Source organism: Polypterus senegalus, chromosome 3 (genome assembly GCF_016835505.1).
Source record: "Polypterus senegalus isolate Bchr_013 chromosome 3, ASM1683550v1, whole genome shotgun sequence".
NCBI lineage: Eukaryota > Metazoa > Chordata > Cladistia > Polypteriformes > Polypteridae > Polypterus > Polypterus senegalus.
Genome location: NC_053156.1, coordinates 12,464,861 through 12,491,810, shown reverse-complemented (window position 1 = coordinate 12,491,810; position 26,950 = coordinate 12,464,861). Strand labels below are relative to the sequence as shown.

Sequence of the window (26,950 nt, the reverse complement as noted above, 5' to 3'; positions counted from 1 at the left end):
CATACTCAGACTTGTTACTTACTGTATGTCTTTTAAATACACTATATTATTATGAATAGTAACAGTGGCGGCAGTAGAAACCACAGCAAAAGCGAAAAGTTCAAAATCCTTTCTGTACTCGACGACTGTTATTTAAATCTTAAAGCCACCGCGTAGGTGCTCCCCATAAGAGACACGGATGTGCACCGTTTTCTTCTGTCTGGAACTGACGGCTGGGTGAGCAAGCCTCCACGTAGCTCTTTACTGCTTGTCAGGGCTGCAAGCTGTAAATGAAATTGACTGTGAAAAGTGCAAATCCATCCATCCATGAGCACTAGCACAGTGCCTCACTATTTTTTTTTTAATTTCTTTTTTACTTACAGTTGTATACAAGCACGCAGCACTGATGAATCGGTTGTGTGGATTTTGCAGCCTTCAAAATAAAGGATGTTTGAAAATGTGGCCTTTTCCCCCCCAAAAAGGAGTTCCCTATGTATCCAAAGTGACATGATCAAGAAAAACGTAGAACCACACACACACTTGGTCCTCCCTGTACTGCTGACACCCATGCTTGCTTAAAGAAACTAAGTCTCTCTCTGGTCCTTGAAGAAAAAAAAATAGAAGAAAATGACAAGATGTGTACAATGTCATTAAAGTAAATTTGCCCTGATACATAGTATGTGGACTCCGACTTAAGTTTGAAGCGCTGAACACCTAGAGCTTGTGTGTAATGAGAAACGGAGGGAATAAAACTGAATGGAGTCTTTTTTACTTCTTTTACCAATGCAGCAGAACGGTAATAAAGGTGTCCTGAGTATTGTTAATGACGCCTCTTTGTTTTAGGTGTTGTGTGTCCATCCAGCAGCCATGTCAGACAGGGATGGCACATATTGGTGGCAGTAGCTAAAAGTGCATCGGTGACACTGAAGAAGCAGTTTACTGGGGAGATTTTAAATTGTTATAATTATAACTGCTTAATTTTCATTGACGAGTATATCTCAGTGTTAAACTGCAGTTGGGGGGATCACAGGATTTTAAGAGTGTTTTGGGACAGGACAAAGGAAATGAATGATACTTCTGGGGTACCAGAGATGTGCTTCTGTATTTAAAAAAAGATACTAATAAGTAAATAAACTGCCGTTTAAAAAGGGGAGCAGTGGGGCAGATAAGTTTCCCAAACTGCGATGTCGGGCACAAGGGTGTGTTGATAATGACAATTCCACATTATGATGTGCAAAATATCACCGCTATGAGAATCGTGTCTGGAGTAACACAAAGCGAAAATCCATGCGAGGAAGTCTGAATCTGAGTCGAGCGTCTGCCTTTGCCTTTTGAATGTGACCCATTTCAGATAAATTCAAATGATGAAGTTTCATCTGACAGCCCTAAAACAAAATTACCTTAAAATGCATACTTTAATAAAATATATACAGAAAATATGTATTCATAATACATGCAGTATAAAATTAAATGCTTCTAATTACAAGCTGCCTTAACTTTTTTTTTTTTTTGTAATGTCTCACCTTTTCTCTAACAAGACGACATATCAATTCTGACACATTAATTCAATCAGTTGATTTTGGCAGGCAAACTTGGCTTAAATGTACATAAATATACAAGCACTTCTACATTTGAAACCTTCTTAATCAGTAATTGCACTACGCCGTTTTTTTTTGGTTTTTTTTGCTGTTAAAATATTTATTTTCTATGTTTATGCAGAGTATTTTTTTTCTCTGCAGTGTACAACATTAGATGTTCATAATTCTTAATATAATTATAAATATAGATTGATATTTTAATTATTCACTACTTACCAAAATGTACATTGTATGACACACAAACAAGTAGTGTAAACAGTACAGACCTTTTTAAAAAAAAAAAAAAAGGGCTGCAAAACAATCAAAAATGTTTATGAAGAAGACACGTGAAGGCTGACATGTTTGTGTCATGTTGTTCACAAGCCTGTTTACTAAGCAAATTTTTCTTATTTTTGTCTAATTAAAAATATAAGCTGTTAAGAACAATAGAAATTTGACAGATGAGGCGAGACCATTCCATCCATCTGCCTTGTTTGTTTAGCGGACGGCCAGTCTCTCCTCCAGATTCTTCTTGAAGGTTCCCAAAGTTTCTGCTTCAACTCCATGTCTTGGTAGTTTGTTCCAGAGTCCCCACAACGCTTTGCGTAAAAGTCCTACCTGGCGTCTGTTTTAAATGCACTTTCCACTGATGTCCTCGAGTATGTGATTCACCCTTAAACCAAAAGAATGTCGCTGGATATCCTTCAGCAAAGCCTTTGAGGATTTTAAATACCTGGATGAGGTCCCACTGCAGTCTCCTCTGCTCAGACTTGAACAGGTTTAAATGTCTGAGACTGTCACAGTAGAACATGCCATTCAGTCCCATGATGCACTTTGTTGCTGTCCACTGCACACCTTCAGGTGTAGCCGCGTCTGTCTTGTAGTGTGGTGACCAGAACTGCACATGGCACTCCAAATGCGGTCTTAAGAGTGCATTATACACTCACCTAAAGGATTATTAGGAACACCTGTTCAATTTCTCATTAATGCAATTCTCTAATCAACCAATCACATGGCACTTGCTTCAATGCATTTAGGGGTGTGGTCCTGGTCAGGACAATCTCCTGAATTCCAAACTGAATGTCAGAATGGAAAAGAAAGGTGATTTAAGCAATTTTGAGCGTGGCATGTTTGTTGGTGCCAGACGGGCCGGTCTGAGTATTTCACAATCTGCTCAGTTACTGGGATTTTCACGCACAACCATTTCTAGGGTTTACAAAGAATGGTGTGAAAAGGGAAAAACATCCAGTATGCGGCAGTCCTGTGGGCGAAAATGCCTTGTTGATGCTAGAGGTCAGAGGAGAATGAATGGGCCGACTGATTCAAGCTGATAGAAGAGCAACTTTGACTGAAATAACCACTCGTTACAACCGAGGTATGCAGCAAAGCATTTGTGAAGCCACAACACGCACAACCTTGAGGCGGATGGGCTACAACAGCAGAAGACCCCACGGGTACCACTCATCTCCACTACAAATAGGAAAAAGAGGCTACAATTTGCACGAGCTCACCAAAATTGGACAGTTAAAGACTGGAAAAATGTTGCCTGGTCTGATGAGTCTCGATTTCTGTTGAGACATTCAAATGGTAGAATTAGTCAGAATTTGGCGTAAACAGAATGAGAACATGGATCCATCATGCCTTGTTACCACTGTGCAGGCTGGTGGTGGTGGTGTAATGGTGTGGGGGATGTTTTCTTGGCACACTTTAGGCCCCTTAGTGCCAATTGGGCATCGTTTAAATGCCACGGGCTACCTGAGCATTGTTTCTGACCATGTCCATCCCTTCATGACCACCATGTACCCATCCTCTGATGGCTACTTCCAGCAGGATAATGCACCATGTCACAAAGCTCGAATCATTTCAAATTGGTTTCTTGAACATGACAATGAGTTCAGTGTACTAAAATGGCCCCCACAGTCACCAGATGTCAACCCAATAGAGCATCTTTGGGATGTGGTGGAACGGGAGCTTCGTGCCCTGGATGTGCATCCCACAAATCTCCATCAACTGCAAGATGCTATCCTATCAATATGGGCCAACATTTCTAAAGAATGCTTTTAGCACCTTGTTGAATCAATGGCACGTAGAATGAAGGCAGTTCTGAAGGCGAAAGGGGGTCTAACACCGCATTAGTATGGTGGTCCTAATAATCCTTTAGGTGAGTGTATAGTTTTATCATAACGTCCCTCAACTTAAATTCAGCAGTTTGTATGGTTTAACCTAACATAGTTTGCCTTGCTTCCTGTAGCTCAATGTCTTCCATTTTGTATTTATAATTGACGTAATAAATCATTTTGCCCCCGTGTAGCACTTTTTTAGATTACAAAATGCGTGTTTCCGGTGTTTGCCCAGTGTTGACTAATCTTAATTGCAATTGGTTTTTCTTTTCTTGTAACTTTCTCTTTGCCATCTCATAAAGCACTTTGAGCTACATTGTTATATGAAAATGTACGACAGAAATAAATGTTGATCTGAAGGTTGTCCAGGTACTTAACACAAGCTCCCTCACCGTCCAAACTCGGACAAGCAGTGCTTTGTTTTAAATTAAAGGATAAAATAAAAATTCATTAGCCGTTGTCCTGTGCAATCAGACAATTGGAATGAAGAACAACTCCTCAGATTCCTTTTTCTAAGTTTATGACTCCACTTTCTTTAATATAAAGTTGAATATTCCGGTCATCTCTCTCTGGTAAAGTCTCCCTTATGGCTTTTTGTTTATAGGAAGATAGCACACTTTTTTTTTTTGGCTACCGTAATACCTTCTGTAGAGGAGCACTACAGTGAAATTACTGTTTTAAAGCTTAGAAAAGCAGGTGCTGGAAAAAAAAAATCAGTTTTTGTAATTGGTCAATTGATAGATCAGAAGTCAGTTGATCAGACCATCACTACTACATATCATACCTGTTGTAGAACTGAGTGTTTTAGTTTGACTCTGTGGATTTATTTGAAATGGCGAGACACTGAAGACCAAGCCTCTGTCTTGAAAGGCAAGGAGGAAAGGAAAAAGGTGGAATTGGACACGTAATGAAGGTGAAATGTTGACAGTGGGCTAAGGTGGGGCTGAAAAATTGATGCAAAGGAAAAATTCAGGTTTGAAGTTTCAGTTGAACAGAACAAAGAAAAGACACCAGTGTCTAATAATTTTGTGATTTTTTTTTTTTTTATTGTTCGGTATTATGAGTCGGTTTAACAGATTGCATTTTACTTTCTTTAGATGAATAAAGTTGAAGTAAACTCGTATATCAAAAATGGATAGCCTTCAGGCCAACACGTTATCACTCGTTAGGTGTTCCTATCTCCACAAAAAGCACTGAACTCTGCAGTCTCCATGGTTGGACTGAGGTTATTCAATTATGGCACCTAATGCATCCACACAAACACCCCAGCCTATGCATGGCCTAAATGTAGGTTTATTCTGCAGCTTTCTTTCTCTTTGCAGTCATTTTAGGAATTCTAATGTCTGCACAAATCAACTTTCCCGTGCCCCTGTTAGACAGACAGACAGAGAGAGAGAGAGTGGGAGAGTCCCTAGTGTGTACTACTTGGATTTTATGATCGTTTGCAAATTGCAGGTTTCCCACTGAGCTCGCTCTTCAATGTAAAAAGCCAAAAAGAGCCGAAATGCTCCACTTAAACATGGATGGAGTGTTTAGTACATTGTTTGACCTCTCAACCTTTTTTGGAAGTATGATCCACTTAAGTGTGTTTTCACAACCCTCTAAGGGTTTTGTCAGTGAAAGGGTGCTACCTTTGGTCAATCTAGCATGATCATCATAGCGTTTGGGCGGTGGTATTCCCAAACCCGATTGTTAAAGTGGAATCTTGCGTCTTGGTCAATTGCGCCGTAGTCGTTGGTTTATCCTCCCCCTTGGTAAATCGAGTGTGATTATTAGTCAGGAGAGAGTTTGAGCGACATGGTCAGAGTGAGGGCCCACTACCAATATAAACAGCAAATTGTGACACGCTTTTGGTGGAGAAACACTAATTTTAGTATTCAACTTTCTACAGCAGTGCCAACATTGGTGGTGCACCATCTGTTGGAATGCATTTCATTATTGGTGTATGACACGCCTAATGAAGGTGGTCTAAGTTTTGTTACGTCGTCTTCCCTTTTAGAATAGAAATAACCTCTCCCCACCAGTCAAATACCTTGCTGTTTCATTCCAACCAAAATAAACAAAAAAAATGGGGATGATCATAACAGCCAATTGATGATATGACTGAAAAAGAGAGAGGAAAATTAGCAATTCTTTATCCCTAGTTAGCAGTATCCTTGTGTTGTATATTTTAAGAGAGAAAAATCTAAGAGCATTGAATTTCAGGATACAAAATGTGGCCAGTACAATGTGCATTGGGTGACATTACCACTTAACTGAAATGAAACGCACAAACAAATGCAAACGAAAGCCGGGTTGGGGTTTAAAAATGTAATTGAAAAGCTAAGGGATAAAATGCCAGCCTGACTACAATGTGGCAGAACTGTAATTCACAGGCTCTATAAAGAAGTGAAGGTGAAAGTTGTCTGTGCATAACACTCTGTGTAAATGGGGGCTGGGACCCCCAGGTAATAGTTTCCCTCAACACACCCACAAATTCAGTACAACTGTCATTGTTATTGCAAAAAATGTAAAATGTACAAAATGAAAATGCAAACATGCTAATAGGTGCTTGTGACCTTCTGTGTGCGTATCCCCTTTCTTCATTGCCTCAGATGTGTGTGTTTGTGTCCATTCCTTTTAATTTTATTCTTTGAGTCTGTGCTGATGAAGCTGCATATTTGTCTTCAGGTGTGGATGAGAGAGAGGCACCTGGGTAGCCTGGTGACCTTTTTACTCCTAAGCACTGTTAGCCAGATTGAGTTTCACCGCTGCCTTTATAATTTTTACGGGCTTCATTTCTTTCCTGGTCATGCAGCTCCTGTCGACTTTGGAGAGTTGCCCCAGTTTGTTTGGGGAGTGATCTGCTCCCATGTATGCCCACTTGAATGGTCAAACAGGATTGCTTGATCTCGAGTGTCCTTTTGTTCCCACAGCTCCAGACATGGCACAGGAGTGTCAAATGCAGTATGAGCCAGTGGCCGAGATAGGAGGCGGCGCTTACGGCACTGTGTACAAGGCCCGGGACCTGCAGAGCGGGAAATTTGTGGCCTTGAAGAGTGTCAGAGTTCAGAGGGATCAGGATGGTGTGCCATTATCAACACTCCGGGAAGTGACCCTTCTGAAACAGCTGGAACAGTTTGACCACCCAAACATCGTCAAGTAAGTAGATGTGTTTTGTGGTGAGGCCCAGGCACTTGATTGATTTTAAGACTCTACTTTTAGTAGTTTCCTGGCCACTGTATGCCAGGGTTGGAATGTGTGATGTAGGTGGCATTAGCACAGTCCTGTCCAGATGTAATCTGGAGGGGCCCCAGTGTCACGCTGGTTTTGCTTCTAGTCTTTAATCGGTGATCATTTTCTGCTGTTTGACTTCTATTCCCTTCATTTTAATTCCCTTGGTTTTGTAAGACTTGGTCCTCTGAATTGCACCTTTTTTCCATAAATGACCGCCAAACAAAAATGAGATGTGACGTGAGCAAGCTGAATAGCGTTATTAATTTAACCAGTTATTTAATTCCATGGGCCAATGCTCGTGCTCTCATTCTGCCACAGCAAACGTTTCCAAAATGGTGGATCTTCGTTTCTCATAAGAGAACCATAAAAAATTTTCTAGACCTGAGCACAATCCTGGGACCTTCACCTTCCTCTATTTTCAGATATCGTATGATGGCCAACAAACCTGAGTCTGTGTGTTGGCTTGTTAGGAACATCATTACCGTTTGGCTGCTAATTAAGGAAAAAAGAAACCATTAAGGGGTCTTAAATAGCAAATCCATTACAATTAAGGCAAAAGAAGTAGCAGCAACAACTGGCCACTAATTAAGAAGATGGTTAGAATGAAAAACCTGCAGCCACTGCAGTCCTTGAGTAGGACACTTCACTAGTCGCACAGCTCCAGCTCTCTTGTTTCTGTCTGCTGCAGATTGATGGATGTGTGTGCCACCATCCGATCGGACCAGGAGATTAGGGTTACGTTAGTGTTTGAGCATGTGGACCAAGACCTGAAGACCTACCTAGAGAAGGCTCCAGCCCCAGGGCTTCCTGCCTTCAGGATCCAGGTGTGTTTTCCTTTCTGTCTGGTTTGTGTGCAGTTGCACGTTTTGACACCATGTTCCATAACACAAGTGTGTTTCCTTTATTTTTAGGATCTCATGAAGCAGCTTCTGAGTGGCCTGTCCTTTCTCCACGCGAACCGGATTGTCCATCGTGACCTCAAGCCCGAGAACATTCTGGTGACCAGCCGTGGGCAAGTGAAACTGGCTGACTTTGGCCTGGCCCGTATTTACAGCTGTCACATGGCACTGACCCCAGTGGTAAGAGCTCTCTTATTGCTTCAGGGGTCTGCACCGCCACTTGAAGTTATCTCTCCCTCTTCCCTACTCCCAACAATACTCTCCTTTGACCTTACAGGTGGTGACACTCTGGTACCGGGCTCCAGAGGTGCTGCTGCTGTCCACATATGCCACGCCGGTTGACATCTGGAGCACTGGCTGCATCTTTGCAGAAATGTTCAGGCGGAAGTAAGTTTTCATGTCTTCCTCATCGTGGTGGATGTTTTGTGCTTCTGTGTATGCGTTCACTTCCTGGCATGTCCAATGGGAGAGGCTGTGACTGTCGGATTGCTCTTCTACTATTCATTCAGCATTCTCTCTCACCTTACAGGCCGCTGTTCTGTGGAGATTCAGAGATGAGTCAGCTGGGAAAGATTTTTGAGTAAGTGAACCGTACGTAGTAGCGGTGTTGGAGTGCATTTAAACACTTGTTCGTTTCCTGAGAAGTTTTTACTAGCGCCTCTCCTTGATCTATCCTCGTATTTATCTTGCATCTCAGAATTGCTCCTAAGAATCACACTAAAGGCCTGACTAAGATAAGAATTTGTGCTGCATCAGGGTAGGACACGAGAAATAGTTTTTGAAACATCCTTCACCTAATCACAGTTTAAATGACGTCACGATTTTATGGCAGCCTAAGCCACAAAATTGTACTTGTGATTATAGTTGGTAGTTTCCTTAGAAATGTGATGTCATTTCTGATACTAAAGTTTAGTAATAGTCAAACGGACAGGATTACCTTCAAATAAAAGGTTTATGACACTCTCATGAAGTACTCCACAGTTGCTCGTTGACGCAGGCTACTTTGTAACAATGTCAAGAATAAAACTAACAAGCACCGAGATGGAAAGGCTGAGACAAACACCGCATAAGTGTTAAGCCTGATAATGGAAGTGTTTGTTCAACCGTGAACAATCCACAGCCATAGTTACACAAGAATCACCTTCCCTGCTGTTTAGGCCACAGGAAATGCCTCGTAAAATCTCTTTAGTGTTCATTCTGGAGATTGGTTTGCAGCAACTCTCCACTCCTCTCGTTTTTCCACTGCCTTTTTCATTTTTTTTTTGGTTCCTGCATCCTACATCTTTCATTATTTGCTTAAGATATCACAAATGTGGTCTTCCTCTGCCTCCTGAGTGTTTCCTTTTCGCAGAATTCAATAAACTTCTTGCCTCTCATTTCTAATCCAAAAATCCCCAACAACATCATCTTTTCCCCGTCCTACGACTGCATTCATATCACCCATTATGACAGGATTCCCACCTCCCTTTGCTCTTCCAGTTGTTTCTTCCAAGTCATCTTGTCAGTTTCTTCTTCATGGCTTATGACTATAATAGTGTCCCTCAATTTTTTTTTTTTTTTTGTCCTACTCTAAAATCATTCTTTTGTTATATTACACTTAACTAGGAATGAGAATAAGAGGATGTTTTATTAAGGATCATTGGTACTTCTGCTGTTTCAGGTCTGTCCATTTCTGTTCCAGAATGTGTTACCCTGTAGTTGCCACTCCAAAAATCACCGGGATTCAGCCGTCGTGTCAATTTTCGTTCTTTTCATTTCTTGTTTCAAATTCTCTAGCTTTTCTGTACCCTAAAAAAGCGAAAATGTTCCATGTGGCTATCCTTTTTTCTTGATCTTTTTGTTACTTTTGGTCATTGTATTATCATGGTATTTCCCTCTACTTACCCTTTACCTATTCTTTAAGGGTAAGTGTACTTGTCAGGTTTGTTACCGGGTTGGTCTACTGTCGCACTTTAAGATTAGCACACGCATACATAGATATGTATATGCATACACTAACCACAAAAGTACTGTATGAAAGACATACGTATACACAAGCACGTTATTGCCACACGAGTGCTTTAATGAATAACACATGCACCGTCTGCTTTCCCTAGTACTCCAAGAGACTTGCTTATCGTAGGCTTGAACAGCGTGTGATGTCTTGCATATATCCCAGACCTACCTAGTCTCAATGAATATATTAAAACTAGGGGGTTCCCCCTGCTCGCTTCACTCGCCAACCTCCCCGACCTGCGCTATGTGCTAGCCACTTTGTGTCTCTGCCGAACTCTGGCTGAATGGACCCCAGGGAGATGTGGTCGCTCCTCCAAAACCCCCTCTTAAATGTTGGTACATTGGGAACCAGTTTTTTTTCACGGGGGGTAAAAGTGTTAGTAGTGAGGCCCATACGTGATTTTTTGTTTTCCCCAGCCACGGTTAAATTTATACTGTGGGAACCCAAGGCGTTCCCGGGCCATCTGGCAGGTATAACCCTCCCAGCAAGCCCGGGGTTTTATCCCGGCTGGTCGTGTCCTTATGTTTTCTACATTCCATATCAACAACAACACTTATTTATATAGCACATTTTCATACAAATAATGTAGCTCAGAGTGTTTTACATGATGAAGAAAGAGAAAAAAGACAAAGTAAGAATTAAAATAAGACAACTCATTAACATAGAACAAAAGTAAAGTCTGATGGCCAGGGAGGACAGAAAAAAACAAAAAAAAACTCCAGACAGCTGGAGAAAATAATAAAATCTGCAGGGGTTCCAGACCATGAGACCGCCCAGCCCCATCTGGGCATATATCAGATGCCCGAACCACCTCAATTGGCTTCTCTCGAGGTGGAGGGTCTGCGGCTCTACTCTGAGCCTCTGCCGGATGGCTGTGCTTCTCACCCCCTCTCTAAGGGAGAGCCAGCCATCTTGCAGCTTGTACCCTTGATGTCATTCATTTGGTCATTACCCCCAAGCACATGACCATAGGTGAGGTTAGGGACGTAGATCGAGACTTTCACCTTTCGACTTGGCTCCTCCTTCATCATTCTGTCGATCTCGCCCTTTTCCCCTCACTCATGAATGAACCACTGTGTAGAGTTTTTTTTTTTATTTTTTTTATTTATTATATATAAAATCTGTTACTAAACATGGTGATTGCCAACATGTCTCCACTCCAGTCGTTGTACCTCACAAAACCATAGTGTGCACTGTCTATCATGCCATTATCTTCAGGAAAACTAGCAAATTGCATAAATGCACCTTGCTTAGGGCTGTCTTTTTGCATGGGCACGCCGGGCAGTTGCTAATCTATGTATATTGGGACTCACTGAGTGGTTGTGTAGGTAGAGGGACCCAATGCACTGCTTTGCCCTTGGGGTTGGTTTGGGGGCTATACTGCTGTTAAGCCAGCCGTTACCTCAAGTTTAATTTAACATTACCTCATGTTGAATCCCGGGGGTATGGGAATGTTATTAAAAATCTGTGTTACCTTGCATCTCGTAATGGTGCAAAAATCCAAGAAATGGTTGTGACATCATCTCGATGGCAAAGCTGCCCTTTACACGTAACATTGTCAACCCTTTTCATTTTGACTGACAGCACTTCACTCATTGTAGCAGTCACATGATGTACAAGGTTTGAATATTTTTCCGTCACGTTATGAGTTTGTTCACGTTGTTCCCAGAATGCACCCACCTCTCCCTCTCCCTCTCTCTCTCTCTCTCTCTCTCTCCAACCACATTACCACAGCTGCTCTCCTTAATCCCAGAGAAGTTTTGAGTAGTTTCCTAAATTGGCAAAAAAAACATTGTTAAAAGTGCTTTTACTACTGAGGGCATGACTGAGATTTGAGCCGTTAGGACCATTTCCTACTCTGAGACGCCTGGGAACGGTGCCCGTATCTAGCGCTTTCTCGGACATTCTCTCTCAATGGAAGAGTCACGTAATCTCTTGGCTACATGTCCTCATTTGCTGGTACAGTGGGTGGAAAAAATATTTGAGCCCCTAGACAGTTTCAAATTTCTTGTAGTAGTTATCTTTGAAAAGGCATCTTTAGTTTCATACTGTTACATGTAAATGAGGACCGCATGGACAATATATTTTCACAAAAAAAATCCTGAAAATCAAATCTTGCTCCAACGAGAAAGAACATATCCATGAAATCTGCTGTTGAATAAATATTCGAGCCCTAATAGTTTGGAGACTGTATGACAATTGTGTAAACAATTGATCCTCTAGCACAGGGGTGTCCAGACTTTTTTCACTGGGAGCCACATACAAGTATGTGAACAGCTAGGCCACCCACTTGAGGTGAGGCATATCGCCTCACCTCCTGTGTATTAAGCTAGCAAAATCAATCAAATATAGGTACATTATGCTTCATAATTGAATATGCTTAAAGAAAAAACTGCATCACAGCTCTCCATTAATGGGATTTCATTTATTGTAGTACTAGCCATCCCTTGCGGCTTCGCCTGCGTAGTAGTGAAACAGGACAGTGAGGAGGCCCCGCCCAGCTCCCTACTCCTGACATCACTCTTCCCCCTCCCCTCAGCCCGCAGCCTCTCTCTCGGATTCGCACGAATATATATCGCTCCTGCAAGCAAACTATTATTCTTAGTGGGATGAGAGAAGTTGCAAAATCAACGAATGTTCAAGAAAATTGTAGAAAAAAAATCTGATCTAAATCTGTTAAGTAGTTCTCTTGTGAAAAGCGGACAGACAGACAAATTAGTCTAAAAAAAAAAACTAAGATTTTGTGCTTGGACCACATTTTTAAAACTGTTTCTTAGCGAGCACTTATAGGCCATATACATATAGGTAACTTGCATTCCAAATTTCAAGTCCCAAGTCCTCATGGTTCAGGAGACTAGATAGACAAAGCACTCTCATCACATGCAATCGAGTAAAAATCAAAAGCAGCAGCTTTATCTGACACTTGATGTTTGAAGTTAGCTGACAAATCTTCAATTCGCCGCACAACTGCGTTTCTGGATAAGCGCACGTTGTTGAATTTCTGCATTTTCTCCGGGCACATTATTCCTGCGACTTTAGTGAGGCACTGTTTTATGACATCACCGCCTGAGAGAGGCTTCCTGTGAGTTGTACTACCTTGTAACTGGCTAATGTGCCATTTTCTTGTGTTTTGGTTAGTGTGGAAAAAAATACTGTTGTTGAGCTAGCAGACAAGCTGCCAGTTGCTTAACTCCCTGTTCTCGCTCGGCCCCAGTGTAGGTCGGATGTTTGGTTTCGTAGTGTCGACGCACATTATACCCTTTGATCACTGCGATGGTTTCATTGCAAATCAAATAGACACTTGCCCTCGACTTCTAGGAAGAAATATTCATTTTTCCCCCCACGGTGTCTGAAATTTTCTGTACTTGCTTGTTCTTGTGTGATTCTTTCGTTCTGCCATTTTTGGTCACCTTGTTTGTGAAGGTGCTGCCTTGATCAAGACCGTAGCTCCACCTTGTGTTAAACCTACGAAGTACAATACAGTTAAGAAGAAGTTTCATGTGTGGGCTGTATTTCATTATATTTTTGGAATTTGCTGCAGGCCAATTCAAAATGGACCAAAGGCTGTAGTTTGGACACCCCTGCTCTAGCATGTTGACTGGTCTGTGAGTGATTATTCAGGCCAGTTCTTAGGATCATCCAACTTAGAAATCGGCACAAGTGGCTTCTGTGGAGAAACCTCAAACTGATAAAAATGAAGACAAAGGAACTTTCTAATGACTTGAAAACCACTGTGATTAAGAATTTTAAAGATTGCAATGGTGCCAAGAAGATTGACAAGCTCTTTAGCCTCAATGTGTCCACTGTGAAGGCCATCATAGCGAAGCTGAAGACAACTGGAAGCATAGTGAACGGGCCTAGGTCAGGCCACCCTGTTGAAATAACAAAGAAAATGTCAAGAAGACTAGTCGGAGAAGAGCGAGCAAATCCTAAGGCGACTCTCAGTGACTTTCTGCAGCTGGAGTGCACAAGACTACAATATCGAAGGGGGGCTGTATGGCAGAGTTGCCTGAAAAAAAGCCACTACTAAAAAAAAAGTCATATGAAAGCTCAATTCGAATTCGCTAACAGACCGCTTGACAAGAGTTCTGCAGTCTGGAATCAGTAATTTGGTCTGATGAGATCAAAATTGAACTTTTTGGCCTCAACACAAAAGTGTTTGTCTGGCGCATGGAAGGACAAACACCATACCTACTGTCAAGCATGGTGAGGGGCCCCTCATGCTTTGGGACAGCTGCTTCTCTAGGGCAGGCACTAGGTCCCCTTGTCCGTATTGAAGGAAAAATGGATAAGAAGTATGTAAAGATTTTGGAAGAAAACCTTCAAGCGTCAGCCATGAAATTAGGACTGGGATGACGCTACCCCTTTCAGCAGGACAATGACGTGAAACACGGGGCAGAAGTAACCAAGGCATGGCTTGACAAAAAGAAGGCCCAGGTTGTGCAGTGGCCTAGCCAGAGTCCGGAATTTGTGCTGTGATCTCAAAACTGCAGTTCACAAACTTTGCCCAGTTGGAGCAGTTCTGCAAGCTGCTGTTCTCCCTCCAGGCTTGCAAAGCTTATAGATGGCTATCCAAAGCGATGGCAAGCAGTTATTGGTGCTGCTACCAAGTATTGACGGCGTCATGTGAAGGGGGTCCATTACTTTTTCAACAGCATTTTTCATAACATGACTGTCCGTTGGCATTTGTTTAGTTCACCAAGCTTCAAAATATGTACAGAGTAATAAAAGTTCACTGTGATTTTTAAAGGTTGTAATGATGGAAGATGGAAATATGGGGGGGGGGATGGTTTCCAGAGAGGGCCGAGTACTTTTGCAAACCACTGTACCTGCTGTATTGCTCTTTTCAGCTGCCATTTTTGTTTTTTAAATTTCTGCAGCTTCATTGGCCTTCCTCCAGAAGAAGAATGGCCCACTGCCGTTACCGTGCCACGCTGCACCTTTGCGTCTCCGAGCCCACGACCGGTTGGGGATTACGTCCCAGAGATGGATCCACAGGGAGCTGCGTTGTTACGGGTACGATGCACACCATTTGATCCGAGTGTGACACCACACCACACCTCTCCTCTGTTCTCTTCACTGTTCTGCCTTGTCTCTTGCAGGAAATGTTAACGTTCAACCCTCTTCGGCGCATCTCTGCACAGAAGGCCTTGGAGCACCCGTACTTCACAGAGATGGTCTGAGGTGAACCTGCCTGCCCTGTGGTGGCGTTTTTTTCAAAGGTTTCTACACAAAGCAGACTGACACTTTGAGCACATATGTGGCTGGTAGCTCTGCCCCCAAAGCAGCCTCGTGGCACACTGATCATGTTGAACTGGGATGGTGCGATGTAAAGTTGGGAATTTTTATTAAACATTTGCATTTTGAGCTGTTCAAGTGGTTTGATTGTGGAAGGAAGCAGGAGACGCGCAGAGGGAGGGCACTAAAGCCTTTATTCCATAAAAATCACATTAAGTTGCACAATGACATCACTGGGAACAAAAAAAGCACAAATTCATAATTGTTCCAGCACATTTTTTTTGGCAAATTTAAATTAAGAAAATGACGCTTGCAGGTACCACCGGGGGCAGTGGAGCTGGCACTGCCAGAGTGAAGCTGTTTGCCTCGATGGCTGAAGGACTGTCTGGGTGCTTGTGGCACATTGGCTCAGTTGTATGGCAGCGCTTTGTGTACAGGGGATGGGAGGGAGAGAGAGAGAAAAGCGAGAAGGAGTCCATAATTCACTTGAGGTTGGGCAGGGGCCCACTTCCATGTGTCATAAGTTAGTCGCACCCAATAGCAAGAATGTACAGTAGTGATCTGGGAGGAGCCACCTTCCTCCTCCTCCTCTTCCTCCCACTCGAGCATCAATAAGCATATATAAGGGTGAAGACTGACGGGCTGGGTGTGCACAGGTGACAGAAGGACGCAAGACATTTACAAGAAGGCGCTGGGATTGGCTCGCGGGTCCTTCTGATTCCTGTACCGCATCGCCAACCAAACACCCAGGATCTGAAAGACAAAAGTGAGACAGAGGATTTGTTAGTGGGGGGTGCACTATAGTGGCTTAGTGCAAGTTACAGCCAGCCGTCTTGTATGGTGTGGGTTTACTGGAAAATTCCGTATTCAGACATTTTGGGGGAACTGAATTGTAAATCCTGGTGGGGGAGACTTCAATTCAACATGGACATCAGACTGCTGTGAAAAAGTATTGGCCCCTACCTGATACAGAGTTGCAAGTTTGGAATAATGAGTTCCCACAGGCCAACTGTAATATTACAGAAAGGGGAGAAGAGTAAATGTAGGCCACCATGCTGATTGGATAACATTTTAGTATATTAACAGCTGCACTGCCTCTGTTGAGAAGCTCACCCGACCGAGTTCATTGGGAATGTAGCCAGCCCTGCATCCTCCAACCCTCGTCACATATACAGAGTTTTCTAGAAGAACACAGGGCCTCGATTACAGAAAATTCCAGAAGTTGTTCAGAATTTGAATTCTTTAATGGCTAAAGTACACTACTGTGCCTTAGGAATGTCAGTGCAACATAACAGGGATGATACAGAATACAAAAGCTAAAATATAAGAAAAAATACAAGCCAACATACAAAGGGCAATACAAAGGAAAAAAAAAAACATTAGGATTAAAGTGTGCAGGAATAGCAAGTAGAAGCTGATTAGTCAGATTAATGTCACTTGTTTAGGTGACACACTGCTTTAGCTTCAAATAAGTTTGCCTGACAGGTGATGCCCTGGCGAGTCGGATCAGTGATAATCTTTTGTACCCATACTCGTACAGGACTTGTGTGTGGTAGGTTCCAGCCTACGATGCATTCACGAGCTCAGATAATGCGTTGAAACTTAGTGGACAGGAAGGCTTACTTACCATGCCATTTCTGAGGGGCCAAGACGAGTGTGTGCAGATCAGGGCTGGGGGTCAGAAGCCATATTTGAGTTACAGGAGTTGGTTAAAAAAAAAAAAACTGACTAATATAAATTCGTTGTGTTCAGAATAATAGCGTGTTTAAAAAAAGTGAATCAAGCTGCAAATCCTTACAAGTCATTTCTGCTAAAGGAGGCAATGCTGGCTTCTGAGGCCAAGTAGACTATGAGCTCGATTTGATATTTACAGTGGTGTTCAGAAGAGTGACACAACGGCAAGGACTCCTTCAGAGTGAGATTTACAAATCTATGAACCCCAAAGAGTCACTTATTGACTATTCAGTTGGTACATTGACTACTTGTTATGTTTCATATCTCATCTCATTCTTTACACACACACACACAGGTGAGGCGCATATTTGGCTGAGAAAGAATGTTACATTTATAGCAGTGAGACAGAGCATTTGCTCCTCACCATCCACATGTTCTAAATTCGCCATTGCAATTTCACAATTCACACTCATTCAATACAAATAAAAGTATAAAGTGGTGTACAGAAAAATGTATTTCAATTTTGACCTTAATTGAGACATTTGTTTTTAAAAGCTTAATTCTGATGCTTCAGTCAATTTTAATACAGACTGTTCAACAAAAGGATATCAAGTAGAACAAAAATGTTTAAGGTCAAAATTTAGTTTTTAAATATTTGTTTATTTTCTTAGTGATCCCATCTCTATCTCTATATAATTCACTAAGCCAAGACACTCATGGAAAGCACGCCGGAAGGGCAGTGGATTCACTAAGCCGTCGACAAGACAGACACAAAGGAGCCAAGACCACTGGATACGACGACAACTCGCAGAGCCCCGCCCACCAACTCGGACGCGACGACAGAAAAAACTGCATCATTTATATTCGTCTTTTGTAGAGGCCACATGCACCTCCGAGCCACGTTGACTGTTCATAGAGGCATGTTCCTCGCGGAGGTGAATCGCCATATGCAGCGTGTGAAACTGTTTGCGAGGGGTGTCCCATGGGATCCTTAAAACAATCCTTTACAACTGAGGTTAAAACACAATGAAGTAAGCAGTCTTTAAAAAACGAGTTTTCGGTTACGACGCATGACCGCGTGCACCATAGCAAATTGTTTTACATGCTACATACAGCAATTCGCATCCGCGACAAACATGCGTCTTCTTAGATGGCTCCTGCAGGAACACGGAAGACATTTCCCTGCCCACTGATTACGTCCCTACCCTTTGTACACACCTCGCTACTACTGTGGTCGGGTGTCTTGGTGGATTATATATAGAAAAGCAGGCAAAACGGCACAGAGCAATGAAAAGTCTACGTGAGTCACAGGTGCATCTGGACTGTGCAAAGACAACAACGACTCGAGTGACGAGTTGGAGGTGGGCACATGAGCAGGCAGTGCATACTGGACGAGAAATCAGCAGACTAGCTTGACGGAGGGAGCGGAGTGGACGTCCTTCTCCTCTCCTCCCGTTCCACACTCCGCACCTGAGCGCCGTCCACCCCCATCCCCCCCCCTGTCTGAGAGGAGAAGGCACGATGGCGGTCCGCCAGTTTTCAGTCACTTCAGACGATTGTGTGTTGGTTCGTTCTGTGCATTGTTACAATGTTGCTTTTCTTGCTGATTTATTACAATACCGATTTTTCAAGTGTTAATTTTCTCCCTGTGCTCAAAAATCATTAAAGAACCGGCCTGATTATGCGGCGTATGGTACGCCGCGAGTTGGCTAGTTTTTTATAAAATTGAAAACCGTTTCTGGTTTTACCTTAATTTGTAAATGAAGTCCATGTGCCTATCCTTCTCCACGAAAATCTCTTGTCACTTTCCTGGAAAAGTCCTCCATACTTTCCTTTAGTTTTAAAAATCTCAATCTTCCATTTTGGCAGTAAGTCATAACAAAAAAAATTAAAATTAACGGTGCGCTGCAGTGCACTTGACTTTCTGATGTCGTTAACTTATCGGCGACTCTGCGGAGAACAGCAGCAACGAGCATTTTTTGGGCTCACATGTGCCCCCTTCAGGACGGCACGGTACTGTCTGCCTCGCTCGCCTTGTGCCTTTTCACTGCGGTTTTATTTCCGATCAGCAAGACAAAATATGTCACACATTCATTAAAGATATTAGCCAGACTGTGGAAGGTCGGGATGTATAATAAACGTCTGCAAACCTTGTATTGGCGACAAACAGAGAGACCGCAACGGGCACGCGCCAATCAGAGGCATCAACCCGTCGGTGTGGGACGGAGAGTGCAGTCCGAGGTGAGGTGAGGCTTGTCACTGCCGCACCTCCTCGTGTTTCTCCACTGTATTTGAACAGGAAATTCAGTGATTTTTGACTTCAAAAATGATAAGCATTGGAATCATACACATTTATAGCACAGACCAGTGGACACATTTTTTTTTTTTTTTACTTTTCATGATGACAGGTGAGACTCACCTGCCTCCCCTGACCACACACCCCTGCTTCAGTATAATAGCAGTGTTTTTTAAAAAAAGTGAATCAAGCTCCACATCCGTATCAGAGCTTTTCTTTCCATACACGCAAATGCGTTGGGGACGCTTCACATTCTATCACAAATCAAACCATGAAGACAAATTGATCAAATTTGTGTTATTCTTTTACAGAAAGTGAAGAAACGGGAATATTAGGCTGTTCAAAATAATAGCAGTGTGGAATTCAATTCAGTTGCGGCCCTTAGTTAAGGAAGGAAGGCAGCAAACGTCGCACACGCTGGTCAGAGTGCACTTCTCTCTGAAAGTCTGGGTGAGATGGGCCACTCCAGACATTGTTCAGAAGATTAAACAGTTGATTGGAGAGGAGAAAACCTACAAAGAAAGAAGTGCAGAAAATGACTGGCCGCTCAGCAAAAATGATGGCAACCAACACTTGCAAAACGTGGAAGAAAACTAAAAACTACCATTGGAAAGGATCAAAGAATAACCAAAATGGCAAAGACTCGTGCAATGATCCAGGTCAAAAGTGACCTGCGAGTACCTGTGTGACAATTAGAAGACGCCTATGAGAAGCCAAGCTCTTGGCAAGAAGCCCCATGTTTGGGGGGGGGGAAACAAATGTGCTGAAGAGTGACAACACACTAAAAAGAAATGGTACATCATTTTGTGGACTGATGAAAGCAAGATTGTTGTTTTTGGGTTGGGGGGAGAGGGCACAGACGCCCTCCAAACACTGACTTCAAGCCACAGTACACTGAAGCATCATGAGATGGGGATGTTTCTCATCCTGTGGCGTCGGGCCTATTTATCATGGATCAGTTTGAAGACCTCAGAATGCTTAAAGAGGAAATGCCCTTGAAATGGGGGCTTCAACAAGACAAGGACCCCAAAACACATCAGTAAACCAGCAACAGGATTGACGTTATGGAGCGGCCAGCCCAGTCCCCGGGCCTTAACTTGTGGGCTGACATCAAAAATGCTGTTTCTGAGGCAAAACTAAGAGAAGTCCAATCATCCTGAGCTGGAATACCCAGGGCCCAGAAGTTGGTCGACTTCATGCCAATACAGCTGGGCAGCAAAAACAACAAAAATAGGAGTTCAGTGATTCAAAGGAAAGCAAAACCTTGAAACATTTTTCAGTTTTTACGGCGAATGATTTGAGTTTGTCAAGAAGAATGCAGACACTGCTATTTGTTTCCCTTTTCTTCACTTTCTGTAAAGGAATAACCCAAATTTGATTCATTTTTCTTCATGTGTTGATTTGGAACAGAATGTGCAGTGTTCCCAATGCATTTGCGTGTACGGAAATAAATGTGATGATGAGGATTCGGAGCTTTATTCGTTTTTTTTTTTTTTTTAAACACACTGCTACTATTCTGAAGACAACTGTATTAAAATTTCCAGTGTCACTTCTGCTGATTCAATGAAGCGTCTCCTATTATAATAAAACACTAGATAGAAAAAAGAAAGTGGTAGGAGTGATCGTTGAAATAAAGAAAAATAGAGAAAAAGGCAGAAAGATCATACACGGAGCTGCTGGAAAGGCTGCCACTCGTGGCGGCGCCTGAGTCATATAAGTCACTAAGTCCCACAGAGCAATCTGATTGGTCAGGTGACAAAACAGGAAGTGGGAGGAGGAGGAATAGTGGAGGAGGCACACTGAGGGAGTCGTCTTCAAAGATGACAGGAGGGGAGAAAGGCGCCTTGAAAAACGCAGCCAAGAGAGGGGCTCAGACACACCCAAAAACGAGGAAAGGCACTGAAGGAACACACAGTGCAAAAATATTTCTGATTGCAGTAATAAATAATATGGGGGGAAAAAAAAAAAGCTACGGCCTTTAAACCCAAACGTGAACGGGTTTGAGTCTTGAGGAGGAGTCTGCTGATGATGCATGAGGGGAGTGCTGAAGCACCCTTTGTCGTGTAGCAAATCTAGAAGAGGAGTTGGAGGAATGACACATTGACAAGGCGGTGGGTTTTGTGTTGCGTTTTGTTTTTTAGATGCTGCAATGAGTTGAGGCACAAACCCGCCATCTTAAAAAAAAAAACTTCTGTTTTACACGGGCGGGTCGCTCCATTGTGGAGTTGTTCTTTGGCAAAAAAAAAAGCACTTAAAAGTCGTCACAGGCTGTCATAAATCACAAAACAAGCATGAAACCTCTGTGGGCAACGTCACTCTTAAAAGTAACTTGGCTACATTACTCACTGTTTGACTGTGACGGTCCAAGTTGGCTCCACGCTCCTTGAGACGCTTCTAGGACTCGCCTGACCCCACAGCCGTCGATGACGAGGACACACCGCATCACAAAAACAGCCAGGGGTTCAAATCAGATCCCCTCGGTGCAAAATAGTGCAGTGTTCCAAAATACTCACAAATGAACAGTCCAGAATAAAAAAACAAGTAAAGAGTGAACAGTGTGGAGGTTAAGGAAAGGCCAAAGTCAAACGATAAATGGTGCATTAAAATGAAGGGCAGGACAAATGGCCTACGCTACGGCCCTGCCTCTCTAAACACGACGTTTCCTCGGCTTACCCCACAGCACGGACAGACGTCTCCCCAACTGACGCATCAAATGTTACATCCTGGACTTGTGTCCCCTACTGGCAGACCCCGAGTGTTCTGCGGGGTGCCACGCTGGGCTTTGCTCCTATTTGTGCTGCCATTACCTCATTGCCCACAGAAGTCTTTACATGCTCCCGCCTAGCACTTCTAAAGACAACTAACCACAGCAAGAGGCCAAAACGGCACCTGTGGTGTCACTCCTAACGGACTGACAGACCACCCGCCTGCCCACCTTCACCCTGGCACCTCCGTGACGCTGCCCTTTCTTACCTTTTAAACGTCTGAGGTCTTGTATCTTCCCATTCTTATCGTTCTCTTTTGCTTCTTCCACACCCTTGCCCCTTAGCTGTTGGGTGGGGAGCAGGTGCAGCCAAGGCACTAATGAGGGAACAGGTCAGTCCTGCACATATTGCTCATCAATGCACCATTCCCACCTCCAGAGCCACCCCAGCATGCCACGCACGTTACGTACAGACCACCCAAGGGCTAAGATTTACTTTTGACCCACCCCCGGCAAGGTGTGTGAAGTGAAGAGGCACACGCGTGATGCACCAGTGGAGAAGAACGATTGTCCAAAAACAAAAGGGCAGGGGGAGAGACGAGGAGGCCCGCCCGCGCTTCTCTATTTGCTGGCGCTCAACGCCTTTTTTTTTTTTTATTGAAGTTTAGCAGGCAAAGAAAAAAAAATTTAATATAAAAATGACTATCTACCGTACACAGCTGCATTGTGCGATTGTCCAATGTGCACATCCGCTCTGCTCAACCTCTTACACCACCACACAGACTCTGTATGCGGAAGACCACCGGCTGGAGTTTGTTTCTGAAAATTTTTCCCAGTGGCATAGTGGTTTAGGCTTTGGACTCCAAACCCTTAGGTTATGAGGTTCAAATCCCACTACTGAAACCATCTGACCCTGAGCAAGTCCCTTTACCTGCCTGTGCCCAGTCTGTATCTCAAATGTTGTAAGTCACTTTGGACGAAGGTGTCAGCCATTATCAATCTATTATATAGTGCCTTTCACCCCTATCTGTTTGCTTAGGCAGTGTGGCTTAGCAGTTATAAAGCTTTGGGTTGTGAGGTCAAATCCCACTACTGACACCACCTGTGTGACTCTGAGCAAGTCCCCTTGACCTGCCTGTGTGCTCCAATTGGAAAAACCAAAAGAGAAATGAAACCAACCATATTAGAAATGTTGTAAGTACCTTGTACCTTGGATGAAGGCGTCAGCCAGGTGAGCAGATGTAGATGGATGGCCCTTCGTAGTCTGGTGGGTCCAGAGCTGTGTCAGGTGAGCTTGTCGCTCTGTTAACTATTTAATTTGTTGAGGTTTTAGTCCCGTCTGGCTAACGGGTGCGTCAAACTAAACAAGCAAGCACAGAAAGTTGAACACATTTCCAGCAAACCTCCCATAGGAGGCGACCCGGAGTGCACAGGAAAGGCCGCGTCACAAGCCTAATGAGGACAGAAAGGGCATCCATTGGAGTGTCAAACTTGAAGTGTTAAAGCCCAGGTGAGCGGGTTTTCACGAAAGGAAACATCTGCTTCAAATTTGATCTGCGGACCAACGTTATTATTAAAAGCAGCACGGTCCACTCGCCTGTTCTGAACAGAAATGGAGGTCACGTCTGGGCCCCCAGGGATGCTTACAGATATTTGTCATTTCAATTAAAGGCCTTCGGGAAAGCAGAGGTGTTGGTGCAAAGCGGGAATGAACCCGTGCAGATCCTTGTGGGATGGCACAACGGGCAAAGATACTAACGGGACAGAAATGGAGCCAAAACGAGAAAATAAAGGAGTCTGTGTGCCATGTCTAAATGTTAAAGAGGGCAGAAAAAGCAAAGTCCAGAAATGACCCCGTAAGAAACACGTCGGCTAAAAAGCAGAATTAGACGAGCCCTCCAAGTGCACATCCAAGGAAGGCCACCGGGGTAATCCGTCTTTATTTAGGGAAAAAATGGCTTCCTGTCACCCGGGCTCTGAAATTGGGCTGCCAGTTGTGACTAGGAAAGCAAAAGCCGTAAGGGGGGGGTCGGGGGGGAAATCGGTCGCCTGCCGGACAGTGTGTTTTTTTTTTTGTTCTTAATATTTTAATGCAACTCTTGTGAGACAAGAAACGAGGGGCACACTGACGGATGGCTGGGAAAAGAGAGAGGAGGGACAGACACGAACGAGTGACAGCACAGGGCACCTCACTGACAGACGACTAAGCCCACTGGCCCAGTGAAAATGGCTCAGCAGTGGCTCTGTTTATTGAAGGTGACCAACTTGGCTGCCGAGCTGTGTGTGCCCCGTTCTCGCTGTTCTCTTGTGAGGAGGGTTTTGACAGGAGGGCATCAGAGCGCGGTGTGCCAACTGCACAGCAGCAGACGGGAGGGCATTACGGAGAGTCGCTAATACAGCGCAAAAGACCACTCACGGGAGGAAGGACCCGCTGTTGCCTCCGCGGAGCCTGCAACATCCAGAGGGTACAACTCAGCCCGCCATCACCTTTTTTTCTGTGCTACCATCAGGCAGGCATTCCTGGACCCTGAGGCTTGAATCGAGTTCATCTCAGAATCGTAGGTCGTAGTGTGAAGTTTCTAACGTATACCTTGTGTACATGTATTCTGGAGCATGGGATGGAATGGAGAAGACCCAGCGTGACATGTCAGAGGCACAGGAGTGCAGAAGAGAGAGAAGGGCGTGTGTTTTAATTACAATGGTGGAACTGCACGAGAAAGCAACAAAAGCAGACCAACGGGGACAGGCAGCCGAGAATACCGGGTGGGATCTGCTATAAGAGAGGCTTGTGATCAATTGAAGAGAAGTGGAAATACACGGGGGAGTGATGGGAGTGAGCAAAAAAAAAAACGGTTTAAGCACTGGGAACGTAAAGGATCTGAGCTGGTAACTGGAAGGGTGCGGGTTCAAATCCCGGCAGTGCCAGAAGGAGAGCAACTCTGGTGGGCTTCTGAACAAGGCCCTTACCTTGCAGTTGCTCCAGGGGTGCTGTACAAATAGCTGAGCCTGTACTCAGACTCCCCCCAATGCTTGTCTCTTTCTCCCTCTCCATGCATCTTTGGGGAGTAATTTTTTTGTATGTGAAATAGAATTCCTAATGCAAGAAATTGTATACGGTAAACAAAATGAATTATTCTATTTTTTTTTGTGTGGGGAGATCAGCCTTCTCCAATAGTGACAATGTTCCAGGTGGTGACCAGCAGGGGTCAGTGGTGGGCCGCTGCTCTTTTCTTTTTAACATCCAGTGGATTCAGAACGTTTTCAGACCCCTGCATTTCCTGTACGCTTTACTGGGTCGTAGATTTCATAAATTTGACATTTTTGGCCCGTCAACCAACCCTCAGTAACCCATAATGACAAAGTGTAAAACGTGTTGCAAATGTTATTTAAAAAGCACAAACTGAAACCTCTCATTCCTACATGTGTTCGGACCCTTCATTCTGTACTTTGTAGAAGACCCTCCCTCGATTCCAGCTTTGTGTATCTTTTTTTTTTCTCTACAAGATTTGCACCCCTGCGTTTCGGCACTTTATTCCCTTTTCTGCCTGGCAGATCCCCTCAAGCACCGTTGGAGTGGATGGGAAGCATCGGTGAGCTGCCATCTTCAGGCCTCTTCTCGTCACACCCTGGGCTTTGGGCTGGGCCACTCGAGGACACTTTGTCCCAAAGTCACTGCACTCTATACCTCGGGTCACTGAGATGGCATGCACTCTGAAGCATGGCCTGTGCTTGGCTGCATTGATCCTTTGCTCAATTCTGACCAGAACCCCCGCTACCCATAACTTGGCACGGCCCACCCCAAATCAGGCTTCACTGTAGGCAGGTCTCCTTCAGACATAGTGTTTGCAGTTTCATCTCATCGTTCTTTTCACTCAGTCCACTTGGCAAATGGCTGCTGAAGAGCGAGGCTTCTGTCTGGCCCACCCTGCGATTCTTGGGTCGTCCTTCCGACAGCTTCTCCCATCTTAGCAGAGGACGTCTGAAGCTTTGGGTTGTTGCTCACCAACTTGACCGGGGTCCTCCTTGCCCAATTACTCAGGCTGGTCGACTCTTAAGCCCGATGGTGCCACACTTCTCCAGGTCACGGTGCTCCTGGGGACCCTCAAAGCTTTTTTATTATTATTATTTTTTTTATTTAGATACACTCACCCTAATCTCTGCCTCACCTAACTGTGATCGTGAAGGTCATTTCTTGGCGTTTGTTCCGACAGGCGCTGTGAATCGTTGATACACCTGGGCCTTTCTTAATGGCGTCCAGTCGAGTTCTAGAAATGTCTTTAAAGCAAATGGGAGGCACATGAGCCTGAGAACGTTTTTTAGGGGGTTGTTGGGTTCCACAGCAGAGGAGGGGCGAGTGGTTTCAGTTTTGGTTTTTGAATAAAAATGACCGACCTTTTATCAAAACATGTTGTCACTTTGTCATCACCAGTTATTAAGGGGTACAGCGATGGGCAAAAATGGCAAAGCTGTCCATTTAAGATGAAAACTTCAACACAATCAGGTGTGCAGAAATTCAAGGGGGACTGAAGACGTTCGGAATTCACTGCATTTACAGCCCAGTGCATACGTTTAGGGGACATCCGAAGTAAAAAGACAGCAAACTTGAGCAGCGGCGCCGATTTTATTACATTTGTTCATCCAGAGTTACGATTTATTAAAAACACTGTTGTGATTTTCACTCCCCACTTTACATTTACTTACGTTGAAATGTCTGCCGCGCCAGCAGGCGCTTCAAATGTCGCCGACTGTCCATCAGCTGCCCTTCCACCTGTACACTAGTTTATCGATTGTATTCTTACCGCTTAGAGATGGTGGCCTCCCTCGCGTCACGTTTACCTCCACAAAAACAGTCAAAAAACGTAAACATGTATCTTTTACAAGAGAAGACGTTATTAATGTGTAACATGAAAAAAGACGGAAAGGACTGTCGAGTGTCACGTGACCAACACAGTCCCCAGCGTGCGTCACAGTCGCTCTTTATTGGCACACTTTGCTTATATTTTTTTTTTTCTGTTCCTGGCACATGAGGGGAGAATTTCAGTGCCAGACCGGCACGATTGATGCACCCTCTTTGTGTTATCGTAGGCGAACACAGTGCCAGGCTAAGTGACTGAAAACATTGGCAAACACGGCTTAGGGGGGCTAACGTCTCTCTCGTCATTCTACTTGACGGCAATCATTTTGCTCTTTTTTGACACGCAGCTCACTAACACCATGCCAGGCAGGCACATCAGGGGGGTTTGATCACCCA

The 26,950-nt window shown here is 43.9% G+C and overlaps 2 protein-coding genes across 4 annotated transcripts in view; one reads left to right on the top strand and one right to left on the bottom strand.

Moving 5' to 3' along the window:
- cdk4 (cyclin-dependent kinase 4) overlaps positions 1 to 15,154 on the top strand; it is a 51,433-nt gene extending 36,279 nt beyond the window's left edge. For all 3 annotated transcript variants that reach the window (XM_039746630.1, XM_039746628.1, XM_039746629.1), the window contains 7 exons: positions 6,592 to 6,817; positions 7,581 to 7,716; positions 7,804 to 7,971; positions 8,069 to 8,178; positions 8,321 to 8,371; positions 14,668 to 14,803; positions 14,890 to 15,154. In XM_039746630.1, the coding sequence (XP_039602564.1) occupies positions 6,600 to 6,817; positions 7,581 to 7,716; positions 7,804 to 7,971; positions 8,069 to 8,178; positions 8,321 to 8,371; positions 14,668 to 14,803; positions 14,890 to 14,970 (900 nt within the window). In that variant the 5' untranslated portion in view covers positions 6,592 to 6,599 and the 3' untranslated portion in view covers positions 14,971 to 15,154. The remainder of the gene's footprint in view (positions 1 to 6,591; positions 6,818 to 7,580; positions 7,717 to 7,803; positions 7,972 to 8,068; positions 8,179 to 8,320; positions 8,372 to 14,667; positions 14,804 to 14,889) is intronic.
- Positions 15,155 to 15,200: 46 nt separating this feature from the next.
- tspan31 (tetraspanin 31) overlaps positions 15,201 to 26,950 on the bottom strand; it is a 78,670-nt gene continuing 66,920 nt past the window's right edge. Inside the window, exon 6 of the mRNA XM_039746631.1 lies at positions 15,201 to 15,778. Within this exon, the coding sequence (XP_039602565.1) occupies positions 15,704 to 15,778 (75 nt within the window). The 3' untranslated portion in view covers positions 15,201 to 15,703. The remainder of the gene's footprint in view (positions 15,779 to 26,950) is intronic.